Source organism: Crinia signifera, chromosome 2 (genome assembly GCF_055691185.1).
Source record: "Crinia signifera chromosome 2, ASM5569118v1, whole genome shotgun sequence".
NCBI classification, from domain to species: Eukaryota; Metazoa; Chordata; class Amphibia; order Anura; family Myobatrachidae; genus Crinia; species Crinia signifera.
The window spans coordinates 333905039-333923152 of NC_139218.1; the positions used below are offsets into that span (position 1 = coordinate 333905039).

Genomic DNA, 18114 nt, shown 5'->3' on the forward strand with positions numbered 1-18114 from the left:
ACCCAGCACCCTCCCTCACACACCCGTAACTCAGCCCTGCACCCTCCCTCACACACCCGTAATCCAGCCCTGCACCCAGCACCCTCCCTCACACACCTGTAACCTAGCTCTGCACCCTCCCTCACACACCCGTAACCCAGCCCTGCACCTTCCCTCACACACCTGTAATCCAGCCCTGCACCCAGCACCCTCCCTCACACACCCATACATCAGCCCTGCACCCTCCCTCACACACCTGTAACTCAGCCCTGCACCCTCCCTCACACACCCGTAACTCAGCCCTGCACCCACCCTCACACACCCATACCCCAGCCCTGCACCCTTCCCTCACACACCCATGCCCCAGCCCTGCACCCAGCACCCTCCCTCACACACCCGTAACCCAGCCCTGCCCCCTCCCTCCATATATACACACACACAATGGGCCTTATTCTGATTGACTTGGACAGGTACACATTCGTTTGGATTGCGTATTCCTGCTGAGTGAGCGTGCGTAGCCTATGCATTGCGCATGTGCCACGGCAGCTCTCCGCACTCGGTCAGATCACTATAAAGAAACAATATCCACTGAACACTGTCGGACAATATGGGCGTAATGTGGGCGTATCTATGGACGCAGTTTAAAAGTGGGCAAAACTGGGCGTAAATCGGGGCGTCAACATGGGTGTGCTCGATAAGTGGTAGGTCCTACCTTTGAGAAAGTCGTAAGATTACGAGGAAACATGTTAGGCAGCACTTGCGCTTTCCAATAGATCTTGGACTCTAATAGGCTGCACTGGATATCTGCTTCAATCCACTCCACACCCATTTTGGGGCTACATTCAAGGAAGCCATCTGAATCCCCTGTTTCTATACGGGATATCATCATCAGCCCATTTCGGATTACAAATATTGCACAGATCGTGAGGACATCTCTAATACTTGAGAACCATCATCTACCCTCCAGCATATTTTTAAAACAATCCAGCATGGCATATGGATTATCCAAATTGTTCTATGGCCCAATTTGCCAAGTGAAAAAATTAACATACCACTGTCATAGGAGCACGATACGATTGAGCAGGATTCCAGTACCTCTAAGTATAAGCCTTTTATTGTCTTTTCATATTAATTTTTGGTACACATAACTATTCATTCATTTTAGATATTGCAATCCGATGATCTGGCATATAATATATAATACACACACATGCACACATACGGCCTCACAGTCTTGACTCATGTGAGACATATTCTCTGTACAGGGCTGCATAATATCTGAGCGCAATATAAATATGAGGGGGGGGGGGGGGGGGATTTTTTCCCCGCCAACAAACACAAATGATCATGATAAGCTAGGGTTTGTGGATAGTATAGTTAGAATTTTATTAAACAATTATAGCTTAATTTTAATTGAAAATGTCAGCTGACAATCTCTGTTGTGCCTATAAATGTTGGGTTACGGTTATGTCAGAAATATATATACACATGTTATTAGTTACAAGTATTGCATAAAGGGAATGTCAGGATGTTCAGACAGTTATCATTCATTGATGAAACATTATAAGATGAAGAGCAATTACTCTTCTAAATCTTCATGTCCACAGAAACATTTGTTATAGAACACAGTCTTGTAGGGTTGTAATTCTCATAAAGGCTGTTTGAGAATTCTGTTCAAAACGCTACAGTTTGATCCATTTGGAGGCCTAGGAGTCCTGCATTTGTCAGTTGTACCTGGAAGACACCAAATATACTTCAAATAATGTATTCTAATATTATTGCTTCCCTCCCCCAATTTCATTTAAAAAATATTGTGATAGAGTAACATCGTGATAACAAATGCTTTCTGCAAACGACAGTAACATTGTTTGCATTATTAACTAGTTGCATACCACTAGCATGTAGGCACCTGTTATCTTACTTATTTGCTCAGCACACCTGTGTTAACCTTGACATGCCTAGATAACAGCTGGTTACCACCCCTAAATAACAGCTGGTTACCAACCCCAAACGTCGGCTTCCTGTCATTCAAACAGCGGCCGGCTTGTGATAAAAAAATCATCAGTTTAGTGTCGCGCATGCATACTGTGATCATGTGATTATGTCCCTTGACCAACCCATCTCCCTGCCGGCCATGCTACCTAATGCTGAGCATGCTGTTTGCTTCCAGAGGAGGGTGGGGGGGCACAAATGGACACAAGTGTCACCCAATGACCCTGTGTCAAAATTAGGCTACACAACTAACTGGGAGTACACCGTTAATCAGCAAAAAAAAAAGTGATGTGACAGATGCTTTAACCCTAGTGAAACATACCTAAAGAAATATTCCTAATATATACTTTATAAGCACTCTTGTACAAGGCATAAAACCTCACATAAATCTTACATTTAAATCATGCCTTTATTGATGCGTAGAATGTATGTACTTTGTATATAATATGCCCTGGCATGAGTTGCTCTGGTTTGATATCAGTGATGGTGTCGTTCAATTGTCAACAGAGAGACAATCTTCTGTGGTCTTATTGGTATTCTACTATGAAAAAAAGAAAGGCTGGATGTGATTTCCCTGTCTTCTCTGGGTAAGAACCTTTGAACTTCAATAGAAAGAGTAAGAGTAGAAAAACCTAAAGAACTTACAAGTAATTGCCTTTTTTATTACATTTGACACATGTGACCTTGGTTATTAGGGCAGGTTATGTCTCCATCAGCTGGGATTACATGGCCACTAGTGTGAGACGCATCACATGACCAGCTATTTGTAACCTCTGTGCTACCTTGGCACCTGAACTGCACTTGCCATACTGCCTTACCGTTCAGTTGGGTAAGCAGCATGGGACATGTACTGCAAAAGCTATAGCCTGGAAGATTCCCGGACATGGACGTAGATTCTGAAAATAGGGCTGACGCGGAGTTAAATACAAGTTATGTTTGTGGATGTATTTTCGCATTGTGAGCCGAGCATCTGCATCTGCAGGCGATACAGAGTAATACGCATCACCCTCTGAGGGAGAGGGGACAATACCGGCTGGTGCAGCACTGTTTGCACATAGGGGGTAATTCCGACCTGATGCAAATTCACAGTGCCCAGTGATCAGATAGATGCCACCCTGTATAAAGGAAATCCCGCCTTGATAATTAATTTGTACACTGTGCGTATGGATGTGTACACCGTGCAAAGACATCACAGCCGAGCGAATATGTCCAAATCCCTTCCAACAGGCTCACCATGGATTGATTTTTCATTGGGCACCAGTTATCGCAGGCTCACAAGAACCAGAGACTTAATTGGCGGTGTGATGAAAACAGCCATATCTGGCCTGGAGCTGATGTAACACCCTCCCCATAACCGCTTGGGCACGTCTGTGTTTTCCTGGACAATCCCAGCATTTTATTTGGCACTCCCAGGAAATGGCCGGTTGCCACCCCTAGACGTCAGGACACCTTGTATATAATAGCATGACAAAAAGTTTTCTTCCAGCTTACTTACCTAAGGAATGAGACATCTATTGGGGCTTTAGAAAGCCTTACAGTTCTGCCAATATGCCTTTTGCTGTCACTATAAAGAAAAATATTAATAATATTTTTTCTTAAAAACCATGAACGGATTATGGAGCAATGCATACTGTGTGACAGCATGCATGATACCTTCCATACAGTGACATGAAACATACAGGCAATGTTGAATCCAGATCCCAATTCAACCTTGGAAATAAATTGAATAAGGGTGGCATTGTAATGGTGTGTACACACGGTGAGATTCCTTTGCTATTCCACTTGCTATACAATCTTTGCTAACTCATGTGCTATTTGCATACAATTCATGCTTTCTACATTCGATTTGCACTATATAGTCCTGTCTATCTGGGTTTCGATTTGTGCTTTCTCGGGAGCGTGCATCGGGATCGCAAAGTAAAAAACCTGTGCCATCTGCTTACGATCTGCATGAGATTTTGACTATATAGTCAAAATCTCATGCTGGATTGTACCGTGTGTACACACTATTAGAGATAAATACATTGTTTCCCTTAGCACATTGAATGATATCAGTAACCAGATGTAAATACTACATGATAATAGAACTCAGCTATCCTGGTTACATATATTTGCAAATCTATGAATAAGCCCCCAAGCCGTTGTAAGGTTTCTCTGCGAATTGTGGTCCCTGTACTATATCTAAGTGTGGGGTGCGTCAGCCCAAAAATCAGCCAGAAGCCAGAAGCCCAGAGCAGCGCACCAGTGAGAAAACTGAAGGGTTAATAAATGTTAGTGTTAAGAAGCCAGAGCTATATACAAAAGTGATGCAATCTGATGAATGTAATTAAAATATTAAGAAATGAAAGAAATAGTGTTAGTGAAAAGATTAGTGAGAAAAAGTGTTAATTAGAATGTTATACTGTGCCACCTCAGAGCCACCCAGTCGCACCAATCTATGGGCACCACAACCCAAAGCCATATTGTCCTCATCTGGGTCTATAACTAACTAGTATAGAGTCACATGATAATGGCTCTTACTTAAATATACCTAAACCAAGATCTAGCTATCTGAAGCAACTCCATAATGCTCAGGACCAGCACCTCCTCCGATTGCAGGCTCCCTTCTGCCTTCCACAACAGACATATATATTATTATTATTACATTTTACTTCTAAGGCACCACAAGTGGTTGGCAGCGCCGTACATATGGCACACATTAGAACAATACAGGGTACACAGATATTAACATAACAGTAACTGAAGAACTAAAAGAGCACAGGGAACAATTAGCAGCACAATTCTTAGCACACAATACAGCAGAGATGTATGGAAGCAGCGGAGTTGTCTGGGGCAGGTTTCCCTAGGAAGAGATTAATTATTACAAGTGAGAAGAGATGCAGGTATAGACGTCGCTGAGTTTAAGAGAGCATTTATTGGGGGAGAAGAGGGTTGTGATAAAAGGAGGGAGGCGTACCGTGCTCTAGGAAGTTTACAGGCTAGAGCAGTGGTTCTCTACCTCGGTCCTCAGGACCCCCCAACAGTTCACGTTTTCCAGGTCTCCACACAGAATCTCAAGTGAAGTAATTAGCCCCACCTGTGGATCTTTTAAAATGTGTCAGGGTGACCTGGGAAACGTGAACTGTTGGGGAGTCCTGAGGACCAAGGTTGAGAACCAATGGTCTAGAGGGAGGGGGAGACAGACAGGCAACACGAGGTGCAGACAAGGAGGCCTGAAGGCAAGAAGAATTACAGGGATGGCCAGGACATGAAGCGGCAGGTGGGGAGAGCAGCATCGGTACTAGATTCTGCAGGAGGGTACACCTTGATGAAATTGTCGGTTTTCAGTGAACATTTGAAGCATTGCACGTTCAGGGGGAGTCTAATAAAGGGAGCTCATTCCAGTGAAGGGGGCCGTTTAGGTAAATGGGCAATAGTTCTACTTCTCTTTATTCTGGCAAATGCTCAGTGAGTTAGTGATATCAATTTCCAATGAATCACTCTTCAAGGATTCCTACATATCCACTTATTTCTTTACTTTAATAATCCATGCTCTTTTTTTAAACTGGCCATCATCGCAGAGATCTCAATGCTGGTGGCTCGTACGTATTTAGCTGTCATATTTACGGCACCCAAATACAAATGGCTACGACATCCAAAATATGTATCTGGAGACTACCGCTGCTTTGTAAATCTGCCGTATTGTTCATTTGTATGGTCGGCCCTATATGGCCGATCCCGTTCGTATGGGGATCAGCCATATACGACCAGCCTTAGTAAATTTACCCCTCAGAATCTGCTACAACCTGGCAAAAAAGTGCTTCTTTAAATGACATTTTAATAATATTAATAATAATAATATTTGATAATGGTTTTTTTATGTAATAATAATGTAACACAATGAATGGATGAAACCACAGAAGCTTAAGAAGACACTATAACAGTTCCAGAAATGTTGCTTTTCACCTGAATCGTTTTTTGTTCATCAGCCATTGCACAAAGTCCTTTGCTTTCAGTCTGTCCAGGTACCTTGTTAAATCACTGGAGAAGGTTCCTTCAGAGTGTCGCTTAATATTTGAGGTAAAGATCTGAGATTCATATTCCTGCCACCTGTAACCATAAAAAAAACAAAAATAAAACAAATATAATTCCAGTTAATTATAATTCTTTAGAAAGACGAAGCCGAACAGAAGGAGCCCTTGGCGTTTTATATGGCCCGACTCATAAGGCAGCCATTCACATAGAGCTGGACTAACAACTGGCTTGCTAAGTCAGTTGCCCCCCAGGGGCCTATGCACTCTTTGGGGCCACTCCCACACATACAGTAACTGTGTGGCATAATGTGAACTGGGGCAGAACAGGGAGTTTAACCCTTTCATGCATTGAGGCCACTACAGTGGACAGCTATTTTTAAGTCATTGACCCATATATAAACTATCTTTCAACATACCACTAGCTTACTTACTGACTTTCTGGCCCATGGTAGCCAATGGGTGTGGCCTCACAACGAGTGTGCAACCTGGAGGTGTGGATATATGATCATGTCATTGGGGTCCTCCAGCAGCCTAGGACTGGGTAATTAGTAACTGCCCCCCCCCCCCATCGGCACCACTGAAAGCTGGTAAAAGAGGAAGACCAATTGAGACACCACCTCCGCTCGAAGAGCAGGGTGTGTCAAAGGCACACCGTGATATTAGTTTCAGTGTGGGAAATTATTGTCCAAAGCTTACAAATGCAAAACATATCAGGTGCTTCGATTCAGCCTGCACACATAAAACTAATGGCCTGATTCAAACCTGCTCGCTAGGCTGTGTATATTTGCTGCCTAGCGAGCAGGAAAACTCTGCCCAGTCGAATGCATGCCCACCCTGCTGCCCGAATCCTCATGCTATGCTGCGAGCGTATATGTACACTTACACATCCGCTCCCATGAGCCCTCACAGAGGAAAAATCATTTGATGGTTACTCACCATTGAATGATTTTTCCTCTGTTCACTGAAAAATGTAAGCCTGGACTTTTATACTTTTATACTGCACCATGATGGGCGAAACGCCCAGCGTTTCTATATGTGCCCACACCGTTGTCATGGGCACTTCCATGAAAGACTGGGTGGACCCCAGCGACTCCTTCCTGGCTGCCACTCATTTTACCAACGCCCCGGCAAGTGAAAAACTCGCCAAGGGTGTTCGCTCCTGGGCTTGCACATGTGTATGAGCACACTCATCATCAGAGACAGGGACAGGGCTGAATTGGCCCCTAAGTACACTGCATGCAGTGTTTTGAACCTTTGTGCCCAGGGAGCTTTAGCCAGCTTTTTAATGAAACATTACATTTGATCGAGGTTAACTTTCTAGGTATGGAGCAAACTAAGAAGTAAATGAAAATATTTCTTTTATAAATAATGAGGACATTTTTGTTTCTGGATAAAAAAAAAAAATAGATAGGAAAAAAAATACTGTTTTCAACTTAACGGATTTGTGTTACTGGTTTTAAAAAAAAGCACGGTACTTGTGGAGTATCACGGCTCCCACGACCTTGATCGTATGCTGATCGTATGCTAAAAAATCGCATCGCATACGATCAAATCGCATGCGATGCGATGCGATCGCACCCGATTTTACACTGAAATGCATCAAAATGCATTGAAATGTGTAGTAAACTTGTGAAATGCCCCCAAATGCCATTTTTCATAGTGTAACACCCCCATTATCAACGTCAACCCGAAGCGTGGTGAGCGCAGCGAGCCCGCGAGGGGCGGCGGTACGCGTCCTACGACCTTTTCATACCCCCACTATCCACGTCGGCGTGTAGTTGAGAATAGAAAGTGTGGCGAGCGCAGCGAGCCACCGAGCCCGAAGCGTGGCGAGCGCAGCGAGCCCCGCGAGGGGACGCGGATACCTTCACAGCTATACACGTCCCCTCGCGGGCTTCACAGGTATCCGCGTCCCCACGCGGGGCTCGCTGCGCTCGCCACGCTTCGGGCTCGGTGGCTAGCTGCGCTCGCCACACTTTCTATTCTCAACTCCACGCCGACGTGGATAGTAGGGGTATGAAAAGGTCGTAGGACGCGTACCGCCGCCCCTCGCGGGCTCGCTGCGCTCGCCACGCTTCGGGTTGACGTTGATAGTGGGGGTGGTACACTATGAAAAATGGCATTTGGGGGCATTTCACAAGTTTACTACACATTTCAATGAATTTTGATGCATTTCAGTGCAAAATCGGGTGCGATCGCATCGCATTGCATCGTATGCCATCGTATGGCATCGTATGGCATCCGATGCGATCGCATACGATTTTTGACCAGAAATGCTCAAAAATCGTTAAAAATCGCATCACATCGTATACCATCGTATGCCACTACATATGGCATACGATGCCATACGATGGGAGCCGTGATACTCCACAAGTACCAAAAGCACAGTAGGCAACATATGAACAAATAGAAACAATACCAAATATTTGTTTCCATTTTGCTCTACTTTTTTCACAAACCCCTCCCCCCCCTCTCCCCCATCTAAATAAAATTCCAACAACAACAAAAAACTTTCACGGTAAAAATACTGTTCCATGATAATAGGACAATGTTTTATATTGAAGATGCATGATGTCCACTCAAGTGGACAAGTGGATATTTTCTTTAGCTTAAAAAAAAAAAACGACAACTTTTTTTGAGTTTTAATAAGCCCGGAAGACCAATCATTTTTTTTTTCAAGTTTGCGTTGGGTTTTCATGAAAGAGTTGACACGTAAATAGTAATGAGAGTATTTACTCATTACACTTTAATATCATCAGCAGCCTGTATTTGCCCAATATTCTCCAATTAATGGAAGAGCCAAAGGGGTAGATCATTGATCTAGAAGAGGCACAGAACTTCCTGTAACAAATGAATGTCAATAACGCCATTTCAAAATATTAATATTCACAAATCTAACAAATATGAAGCATTACATACACTTTTCTTTTTAACCCATTGTAAATGTTATTGTTGTGTGTAGCATTCAAATGCAGAACACATGCAATAAGAATAAAATGGTGCTTATTACCTGCACTCATCACAAGGCAGGGAAGCATCAAGACTCATTCTTTAGGGCGCAAAAACGCCCTTCATATATGATGTTAACTTACTTATATATATATAACAGACAAAAACTTTAAATTGTGTTTGTATTATAAGTAGTACTGGTTCAGTATCCCTTATCCGGATATCTGTTATCCAAATTAGTCCAAAAACCACAGTTTCCAGAATGTACTTGTGTTTTTGTGGTTGTTGCTAAAAGCACTACTGGGGGCATCTGTAACTGGTACTACTGGGGACATCTGTAACTGGTACTACTGGGCGCATCTGTAACTGGTACTACTGGGGACATCTGTAACTGGCACTACTGGGGACATGATATGTAACTGGCACTACTGGGTGATACAGTATGTAACTGGCACTACTAAGGACATCTGTAACTGGCAATACTGGGGTCATATGTAATTGCCACAACTGGGGACATGCTATGTAACTGGCACTACTAGGGACATATACAACTGGCACTACTGGGGACATGATATGTAACTGGCACTACTGGGGACATATGTAACTGGCACTACTGGGGACATGATATGTAAATGGCACTACTGGGGACATCTGTAACTGGCACTACTGGGGACATGATATGTAAATGGCACTACTGGGGACATCTGTGACTGGCACTACTGGGGACATGATATGTAACTGGCACTACTGGGGACATGATTTGTAACATCTAACTGGCACTTCTGGGGACATGATATAAAACTGGCACTACTGGAGACATCTGTAACTGGCATTACTGGATACATGATATGTAACTGGAACTACTAGGGACATCGGTACTGGCACTATTGGGGACATGATATGTAACTGGCACTACTGGGGTCATCTGTAACTGGTACTACTGGGGACATCTGTAACTGGTACTACTGGGCGCATCTGTAACTGGTACTACTGGGGACATCTGTAACTGGCACTACTGGGGACATGATATGTAACTGGCACTACTGGGGACATGATTTGTAACATCTAACTGGCACTTCTGGGGACATGATATAAAACTGGCACTACTGGAGACATCTGTAACTGGCATTACTGGATACATGATATGTAACTGGAACTACTAGGGACATCGGTACTGGCACTATTGGGGACATGATATGTAACTGGCACTACTGGGGTCATCTGTAACTGGTACTACTGGAGACATCTGTAACTGGTACTACTGGGCGCATCTGTAACTGGTACTACTGGGGACATCTGTAACTGGCACTACTGGGGACATGATATGTAACTGGCACTACTGGGGTGATACAGTATGTAACTGGCACTACTAAGGACATCTGTAACTGGCAATACTGGGGTCATATGTAATTGCCACTACTGGGGACATGATATGTAACTGGCACTACTGGGGACATATGTAACTGGCACTACTGGGGACATGATATGTAAATGGCACTACTGGGGACATCTGTAACTGGCACTACTGGGGACATGATATGTAACTGGCACTACTGGGGACATGATTTGTAACATCTAACTGGCACTTCTGGGGACATGATATAAAACTGGCACTACTGGAGACATCTGTAACTGGCATTACTGTATACATGATATGTAACTGGAACTACTAGGGACATCGGTACTGGCACTATTGGGGACATGATATGTAACTGGCACTACTGGGGTCATCTGTAACTGGCACTACTGGGGACATGATACTGTATGTAACTGGAACTACTGGGGACATATGTACAGTAACTGGCACTACTGGGGACATAATATGTAATCCACTAAATATGTGCAAGAAAATTATTGCTTAGCATTCAGTGTTTCATGTTTTGAAACCTTGTTTCATGCACAAGTAAAATATATTTGTGTGTATTTCTTGTGTTTGATGTGTTTATACAACATAAATACATTTTGTGTTCAAACATGGGTCCCGTCCTCAAGATACTGTACCTCACTGAAATATAAAAATATACCAAAATACGGAATAATCCGTTATCCAAAATGCTTCTAGTCCCGAACATTTTGGATAAGGGAGACTCAACCTGTACTTGTGTATGAGCCCAGAGAGGGTCATAGTAGAACATGGCTTGAATATCATAGATGTAGAAGTGACTAATGGGTCTCAGTGGATTTGGATGCAATCTTTTTATGCCTAGGATTTCCGGCGGCTGAAGGAAAATAAAAGTTAGGTGAGATCCAAAGTGCTTTCTTCAGCTATTTGCCTGGCCGAGGAGACAGCAAGTAAATCTACTGTTCAAGTAAAAATCATGAAAGAGAAATAAAATCAGGAAATTGGAGAAATACAAGATGCCATAAATAGAAAAATGTTTGACCTTCTACATATCAAAAGGTTAGCTGCGGTTTTCCCCCATATATCTGGGCCCCCTCCCGCCCCCCCGGAAAGGTGGGCAAACCTCCTGGTTTTTGGGGGACCCCCCACTCCCCCCTGATCGCGGCGACCGTTCCCCCCCCCCATCCCCCCCAACGCACCATTTAAATAACCTGATATGCTTATCTCCAATGGGGGGGCGGGGCTAAAGTGTCCTAATTGTGTCATTTTAGCCCCACCCCCTCCACAGAGATGCGCAAATCAGGTAATTTTCAAGCATGGGGCGGCAACGCTGCCATATATAGGCCTATGACTGATCCTGATTAGGCATACCCAGCCTATGGACCTTATTTAGGTCCGCTCGCTCCCCCATGCGTTTGCACGGGGGAGTGATGTTTTGGTAATGCCCATGCACATTTCTGCGCATGTGCATACGCTTGGTGCAAAATGGCACGCAAACTTCAAGTTCCCCATCCTGTTTGCACCCACAAGTGTGGGTGGGGGCGTGGGCCGGAAGCGTTGGAACGTACCCATGGGAACGTCCAGCATTTCATGGGTGTTCCTATGATAAATGCTGTGCATTCCCATAGAAATCAGGCAGTGTCGCGGCTGCCGGGGGTGGGCAGCTGACAACACCGGATGTCAAATGCCCACCCTGTTCCCATACAGGGAACGCGCAAAACTAAGAGACGTAGTTTTGCATGCTTGTTCCTAATCATTCAATGGTCGGTGACCATCGAATGATTTAGTCCGCTCACCCAAGGCTGAAAATGGATGCAAAACATCCATTTGCAGCTGTGCGAAGACCTGACCGAGTGAGGGGGGCCAGGCAACATTGTGAGCGGCAGGCGGTGTAAAAACCACATGTAGCGCTGTGTGTGGACTAAAATAACCTCCTATATGTAGATGTAGATGTCATTTTGATTGTTAGCCATTGCTAGCTTGAGTCATCCACCATGGTGACAACTTTCATGTTTCATTTTCCCTTTTCACCACTATCCTTGTTGTTATCTCTCCAAACTGAGCGGTCTCCTGTGGAGTGAGAATGATAATAATAAAATAAAATAATAAAAAATACAGTACATTAGTACAGTGGTTCCTAACCCTGGTCCTCAAGTACCCCCAACAGTGTACATTTTGCAGGTCTCCACACAGAATCACAGGTGACATAATTAGCTCCACCTGTGGATCTTTGAAAATGTGTCTGAATAATGAGTGCACCTGTGCACCTGCCGGGTGACCTGGAAAACGTGCACTGTTGGGGGTACATGAGGACCAGGGTTGGGATCCACTGCAGTAATAGATAGAAAATCTAAAATTTGTTATATTCCATCACTTAGGATTTTTAATTTGCTATTCAATTTAATAACATTTTTTTATCCAGTAGAGGGAGCCATTGCTCTACTGTCTACATAGGACATGGGCGTTCATGTTACTGAATAATCTAAAAATTCTTTGGGAAGGTTTTATACAGTATATTTATTTATTTATTTATTAACAGTTTCTTATATAGCGCATACATATTACGCAGCGCTTTACAGAGAATATTTTAACATTCAAATCAGTCCCTGCCCCAGTGGAGCTTACAGTCTATATTCCCTACCACATGTACACGCACACACAGACATTCTAGGGTGAATTTTGTTGGAAGCCAATTAACCTATCTGTATATTTTTGGATTGTGGGAGGAAACCGGAGTACCCGGAGTAAACCCACGCAAGCACGGGGAGAATATACAAACTCCGCACAGTTAGAGCCATGGTGAGGATCAAACCCATGACCTCAGCGCTGTGAGGCAGTAATGCTAACCATTACACCATCCGTGCACCATCACACACACACACACACACACACACACACACACACACACACACACACACACACACACACACACACACACACACACACACACACACACACACACACACACACACACACACACACACACACACACACACACACACACACACACACACACACACACACACACACACACACACACACACACACACACACACACACACACACACTTGCATAGATTTAATGTATACATTAAAGTCATTAAAATAAAATAAAAACATACATAAATATAATGAGGTTACACCTACATGCAGTGTTATCACTTCTGAGGAGTGGGCTGCATCACGGTGTCACCCACCGAGACATTACACCCCAGTGCCGGCTCAGTGACAAGAACAGACTGCTGCAACCGGCTTCTATCACTGTGAAGTAGGGATGCCAACCCGGGGCATTTTTTCAATCCTGGGAATCAGGGTTGGGCAGATGTCACTGGATGTCAGCTGCCTGCCCCCCCCCCCCCCCCCCCCCCCCCGAGCGCACAAGCATATGTAAGGTTGCCCAGAGCAACCTTACATATGCATGCACCTTCCACATCTTTCGATGGTCACTGACCATCGAAAGATGTTGGAGGCTCCCAGTGGCATGAGAATGTTCATGTAAAACATCCATTCGCATTCAGTGCGAACATATGCACCTTGCGAATGGTAGGCCTGCATACCACCATTCGCAAGGCAGGATCGGGGTCACTAGTAGGGATGTGAATTCGCATCCTAGTGAATGAACCAGAATACCCCCCTAAATGCAGATCTTCACCTTTATGCAGAGTTATATTCACCAATCCATTCACATAGCTCAATGCTAGTCAGTGTAGTCATTAGCATGCACCTGCTCTAGCTTACACTTAGAGGTTCATTTATGAAGATGGGGGTTCTATTGAAGATGGGATGTTGTCCATAGCAACCAACAAAGGAAGCCTAGAAGCTTAGCCCATAGTTGTGTCCACATGACTCCACTGAGCCCATTTCAGCACAGTTATGTCATACATGACCCGTTACAGCCCAGGTATGTCATACATGACCCATACCATATGTCATGCTGCTGCAGTATCTAGGGCCAATGCAAGGTATCTCGGCACCCTAGGCAAACTATCGGCCTGCTCCCCCCCCCCCCCATATTTCTACATACACACACCTATTATTTGATTTCTGCTCGCACTACTTCTGGGGTGCAAGCCGAAATCCACTAGTCAGGATGGCTGATTTAAATAGCCCCCGGGGAGCTCTTCCATGATTTATTCACAAAAAGCGCTAAATTGAATAAACCACAAAGAAGAGGAATGGTGGGGTGGGTGGTAGGGGAGGAGACAGAGATTAGAGGAGGAGAGCGGGAGTTGTAGAGGAGGAGACTGGAGTTAGAGGAGGAGACGGGAGTTGAGGAGGTGGTAGAGGAGGAAACAGGGTTGTAGAGAAGGAGAGGGGGTAGAGGAGGAAAGGGTGGCAGAGGAGGAGAGGGGGTTGTATAGGAGGAGAGGGTGGCAGAGGAGGAGAGGGGGGTGTAGGGGAGGAGAGGGGGCAAAGAAGGAGGGGGTTCTAGGGGAGGAGAGGGGGTGGTAGAGGAGGAGATGGGGGATAAAGTAGGAGAAGGGGTGTACAGGAGGAGAGGGGGGTTTAGAGGAGGAGGTAAAAGAGGAGACGAGGGTTGTATAAGAGAAGAGGGGGTGGAAGAGGAGGAGACAAGAGTAGTAGAGAAGAGGGGGTGTAGAGGAGGAGATGGGGTTATTAGAGGAGGAGATGGGGGCTAGAGGTGGTTGTATAGGAGGAGAGGGGGTGGTAGAGGAGGAGAGGGGGATAGAGAAGGAGACAGCGGTAAGAGGAGAAGAAGGGGTGGAAGAGAGGGGGATTTAGTGGAGGAGAGAGACGAGGGTTGTATAAGAGAAGACAGGGTGGTAGATGAGTAGAGGGGGTTGTATAGGAGGAGAGGGTGGCAGAGGAGGAGAGGGGGGTGTAGGGGAGGAGAGGGGGCAAAGAAGGAGGGGGTTCTAGGGGAGGAGAGGGGGTGGTAGAGGAGGAGATGGGGGATAAAGTAGGAGAAGGGGTGTACAGGAGGAGAGGGGGGTTTAGAGGAGGAGGTAGAAGAGGAGACGAGGGTTGTATAAGAGAAGAGGGGGTGGTAGAGGAGGAGACAAGAGTAGTAGAGAAGAGGGGGTGTAGAGGAGGAGATGGGGTTGGTAGAGGAGGAGATGGGGGCTAGAGGTGGTTGTATAGGAGGAGAGGGGGTGGTAGAGGAGGAGAGGGGGATAGAGAAGGAGACAGCGGTAAGAGGAGAAGAAGGGGTGGAAGAGGGAGAGAGGGGGATTTAGTGGAGGAGAGAGACGAGGGTTGTATAAGAGAAGACAGGGTGGTAGAGGAGTAGAGGGGGTGTAGAGAAGGAGATGGGTGGGTAGAGGAGGTTGTATAGGAGGATACGGGGTGGTAGAGAAGAGGGGTGTTTAGAAAAGGAGAGGGGGTGGGAGAGTAGGAGAGGAGGTGGTATAGGAGGAGACGGGTGGTAGAGGAGGAGACATGGCTGGTAGAGGAGACAGGGTGGTAGAGAAGGAGATGGGGGTGGTAGAGGAGGAGATAGGGGTGGTAGAGGAGTAGACGGGGTGGTAGAGGAGAGGGGGTGGTATAGGAGGAGAGGGGGTGGTATAGGAGGAGAGGGGGTGGTGTAAGAGGAGAGGGGGTGGTATAAGAGGAGAGGGGATGGTAGAGGAGGAGACGGGGTGGTAGAGGAGGAGACGGGGCTGGTAGAGGAGGAGAGGGGGGGTATAGGAGGAGAGGGGGTATTGGAGGAGAGGGGGTGGTATAGGAAGAGAGGGGGTGGTATAATAGGAGAGGGGCTGGTATAAGAGGAGAGGGGGTGGCATAGGAGAGGGGGTTGGTATAAGAGGAGACGGGGCTGCTAGAGGAGGAGAGGGGGGTATAGGAGGAGAGGAGGTGGTATAGAAGGAGATGGGGTGGTATAGGAAGAGAAGGGGTGGTATAGGAGGAGAGGGGGTGGTATAGGATGAGAGGGGGTAGTATAGGAAGAGAGCGGGGGTGGTATAGGAAGAGAGGGGTGGTATAAGAGAAGAGGGGTGGTATAAGAGGAGAGGGGATGGTAGAGGAGGAGACGGGGGTGATAGAGGAGGAGAGGGGTATAGGAGGAAAGGAGTGTATAGGAGGAGAGGGGGTGGTATAGGAGGAGATGGGGTGGTATAGGAAGAGAGGGGGTGGTATAAGGGGATAGGGGGTGGTATAAGAGGAGAGGGGTGGCATAGGAGGAGAGGGGGTGGGATAGAAGGAGATGGGGTGGTATAGGAAGAGAGGGGTGGTATAGGAAGAGAGGGGTGGTATAAGAGGAGAGGGGCTGGCAGCTGAGGACTGCATATCCTCGGCGCCGGGCCTCCTGCACACGGTCAACATAACTGCAAGAACTGAGAGGGGGGGCGACGAGACAGCGTATCAGCCACTGCTCGGCTGCCGCTGACTGACCTGCTCCACGGGGGAGGGGGCGGTGCTGGTAGCCCCAGGCCTTGCTGGAATGATTAATGGGCGGGAGGGGACGGGCAGCTGCTTTCTCCTCAGCTGCTGTGCTCCTCAGTCCTCATGTTGGGCGGCTTTCCGGCAACTCAGTGCTGCCCTCCAGTGCCGCCTTAGGCAAATGCCTTAAGCTGCCTAGTGGTGGCACCGGCCCTGTCAATATCTATGGGATTCTGCATCAGCCACGCTTGTGTATGCCTGAGCATGCACAGTGTAGAAACACACAAGATACACCCCACTAACAGCCACATCCAACTCATACCCTTTTGCTTTACTTTGGGTTGTTATAAATATTCACTAAAATACAGTATATGGGATGGAGTTTTCATTAAAATGGGTAAATGATGTTCCTACTCATTCAGACAAAGTACAGGTATGTGAGTTTTATCTTACTAGGGATCAGTGTTAAGCCTCATACACACAGCACGGGTCACCGCCAACGCCGATATTGGTGGCGGTGGGGGCCCGGTGGGGTGCCGGCATCAGCTTAAAAGGGAGCGACAGACATTTTGCACATCTGAACAGGGTGGTGGTCGTTAACGAAACACAGGAGCACACATCGTTAACGATGTGAAAAGCTCTTTCCGATAATGTGAACAATATCACCTAGTGTGTATGCTCAAAATGGGAAAAGTGAGCTACTTTGAGCTGAAATTTGTGTACGGGCCTTTACATGTTTACACCGGTATACATCAGGGTTGCACACCCTCCCGGATTGCCCGGGAAGGTCCTGAAAATTGGGTTCCCCTCCCGGCTCCCCAGAAAGTGGGAAATCCTCCCAGATTCTGCAGGACACACACCCCCCCCTCCCCGCATCTCCCGGGCGGCAGCATTAGATATTCTCAATTTGCGGCTTTTGGGGGGGGGGGGGCTAAATATGCAAATAATGGCATTTAGTCCCGCCCCTCCTTGAGGACTCGTGAATAGCAGGATTTGCCTTACTGAGGGCAGGGCTTGAGATGATTTCTACATCAGCCCCCTCCCCCTGGTGACAGTCTCGTCTCCAGGCTCCTAGAGAGGAGACTTTGAAAGTAGTCAGGTACGTTATACATTCTATATAACCCTTTTCTGTCACTCTTCCACAGCTGCACCTTAAGTGAGCAGAAAATGAGAGTAAACTGTACATACATTTTTTATATATATATCTTAATCTTCTCATTAAAGCATATAAATAGGTTTTAATTAGCAAAATGTTCATGGAAATTGTGTTGAGATGTTTGTGATAACGACTCCTCTATTCCACTGGTTCTCAAACTCGGTCCTCAGGACCCCACACAGTGCATTTTTTGCAGGTCTCCTCACAGAATCACAAGTATTGTTTGTTTGTTTCGTTCGTCCACCCACCTCCTTTTAGTCTGTTAACTCTTATTAGTAGGGTCCTCCTTCCTCACGTACTCACCCTACCTCTTTACCTCACCAGCGCTCCTGCCCTGTTCTTCCC

At 46.1% G+C, this 18114-nt stretch overlaps 1 protein-coding gene across 1 annotated transcript in view; it reads right to left on the bottom strand.

The window, feature by feature from the left end:
• Positions 1-1371: 1371 nt before the first annotated feature.
• Positions 1372-18114, bottom strand: part of LOC146058532 (uncharacterized) — a 31543-nt gene continuing 14800 nt past the window's right edge. The window contains exons 3-5 of the mRNA XM_083170818.1: positions 5917-6060; positions 3467-3535; positions 1372-1713 (exon numbers count right to left, since the gene is read on the bottom strand). Coding sequence (XP_083026944.1) covers positions 1704-1713; positions 3467-3535; positions 5917-6060 — 223 coding nt within the window. The 3' untranslated portion in view covers positions 1372-1703. The remainder of the gene's footprint in view (positions 1714-3466; positions 3536-5916; positions 6061-18114) is intronic.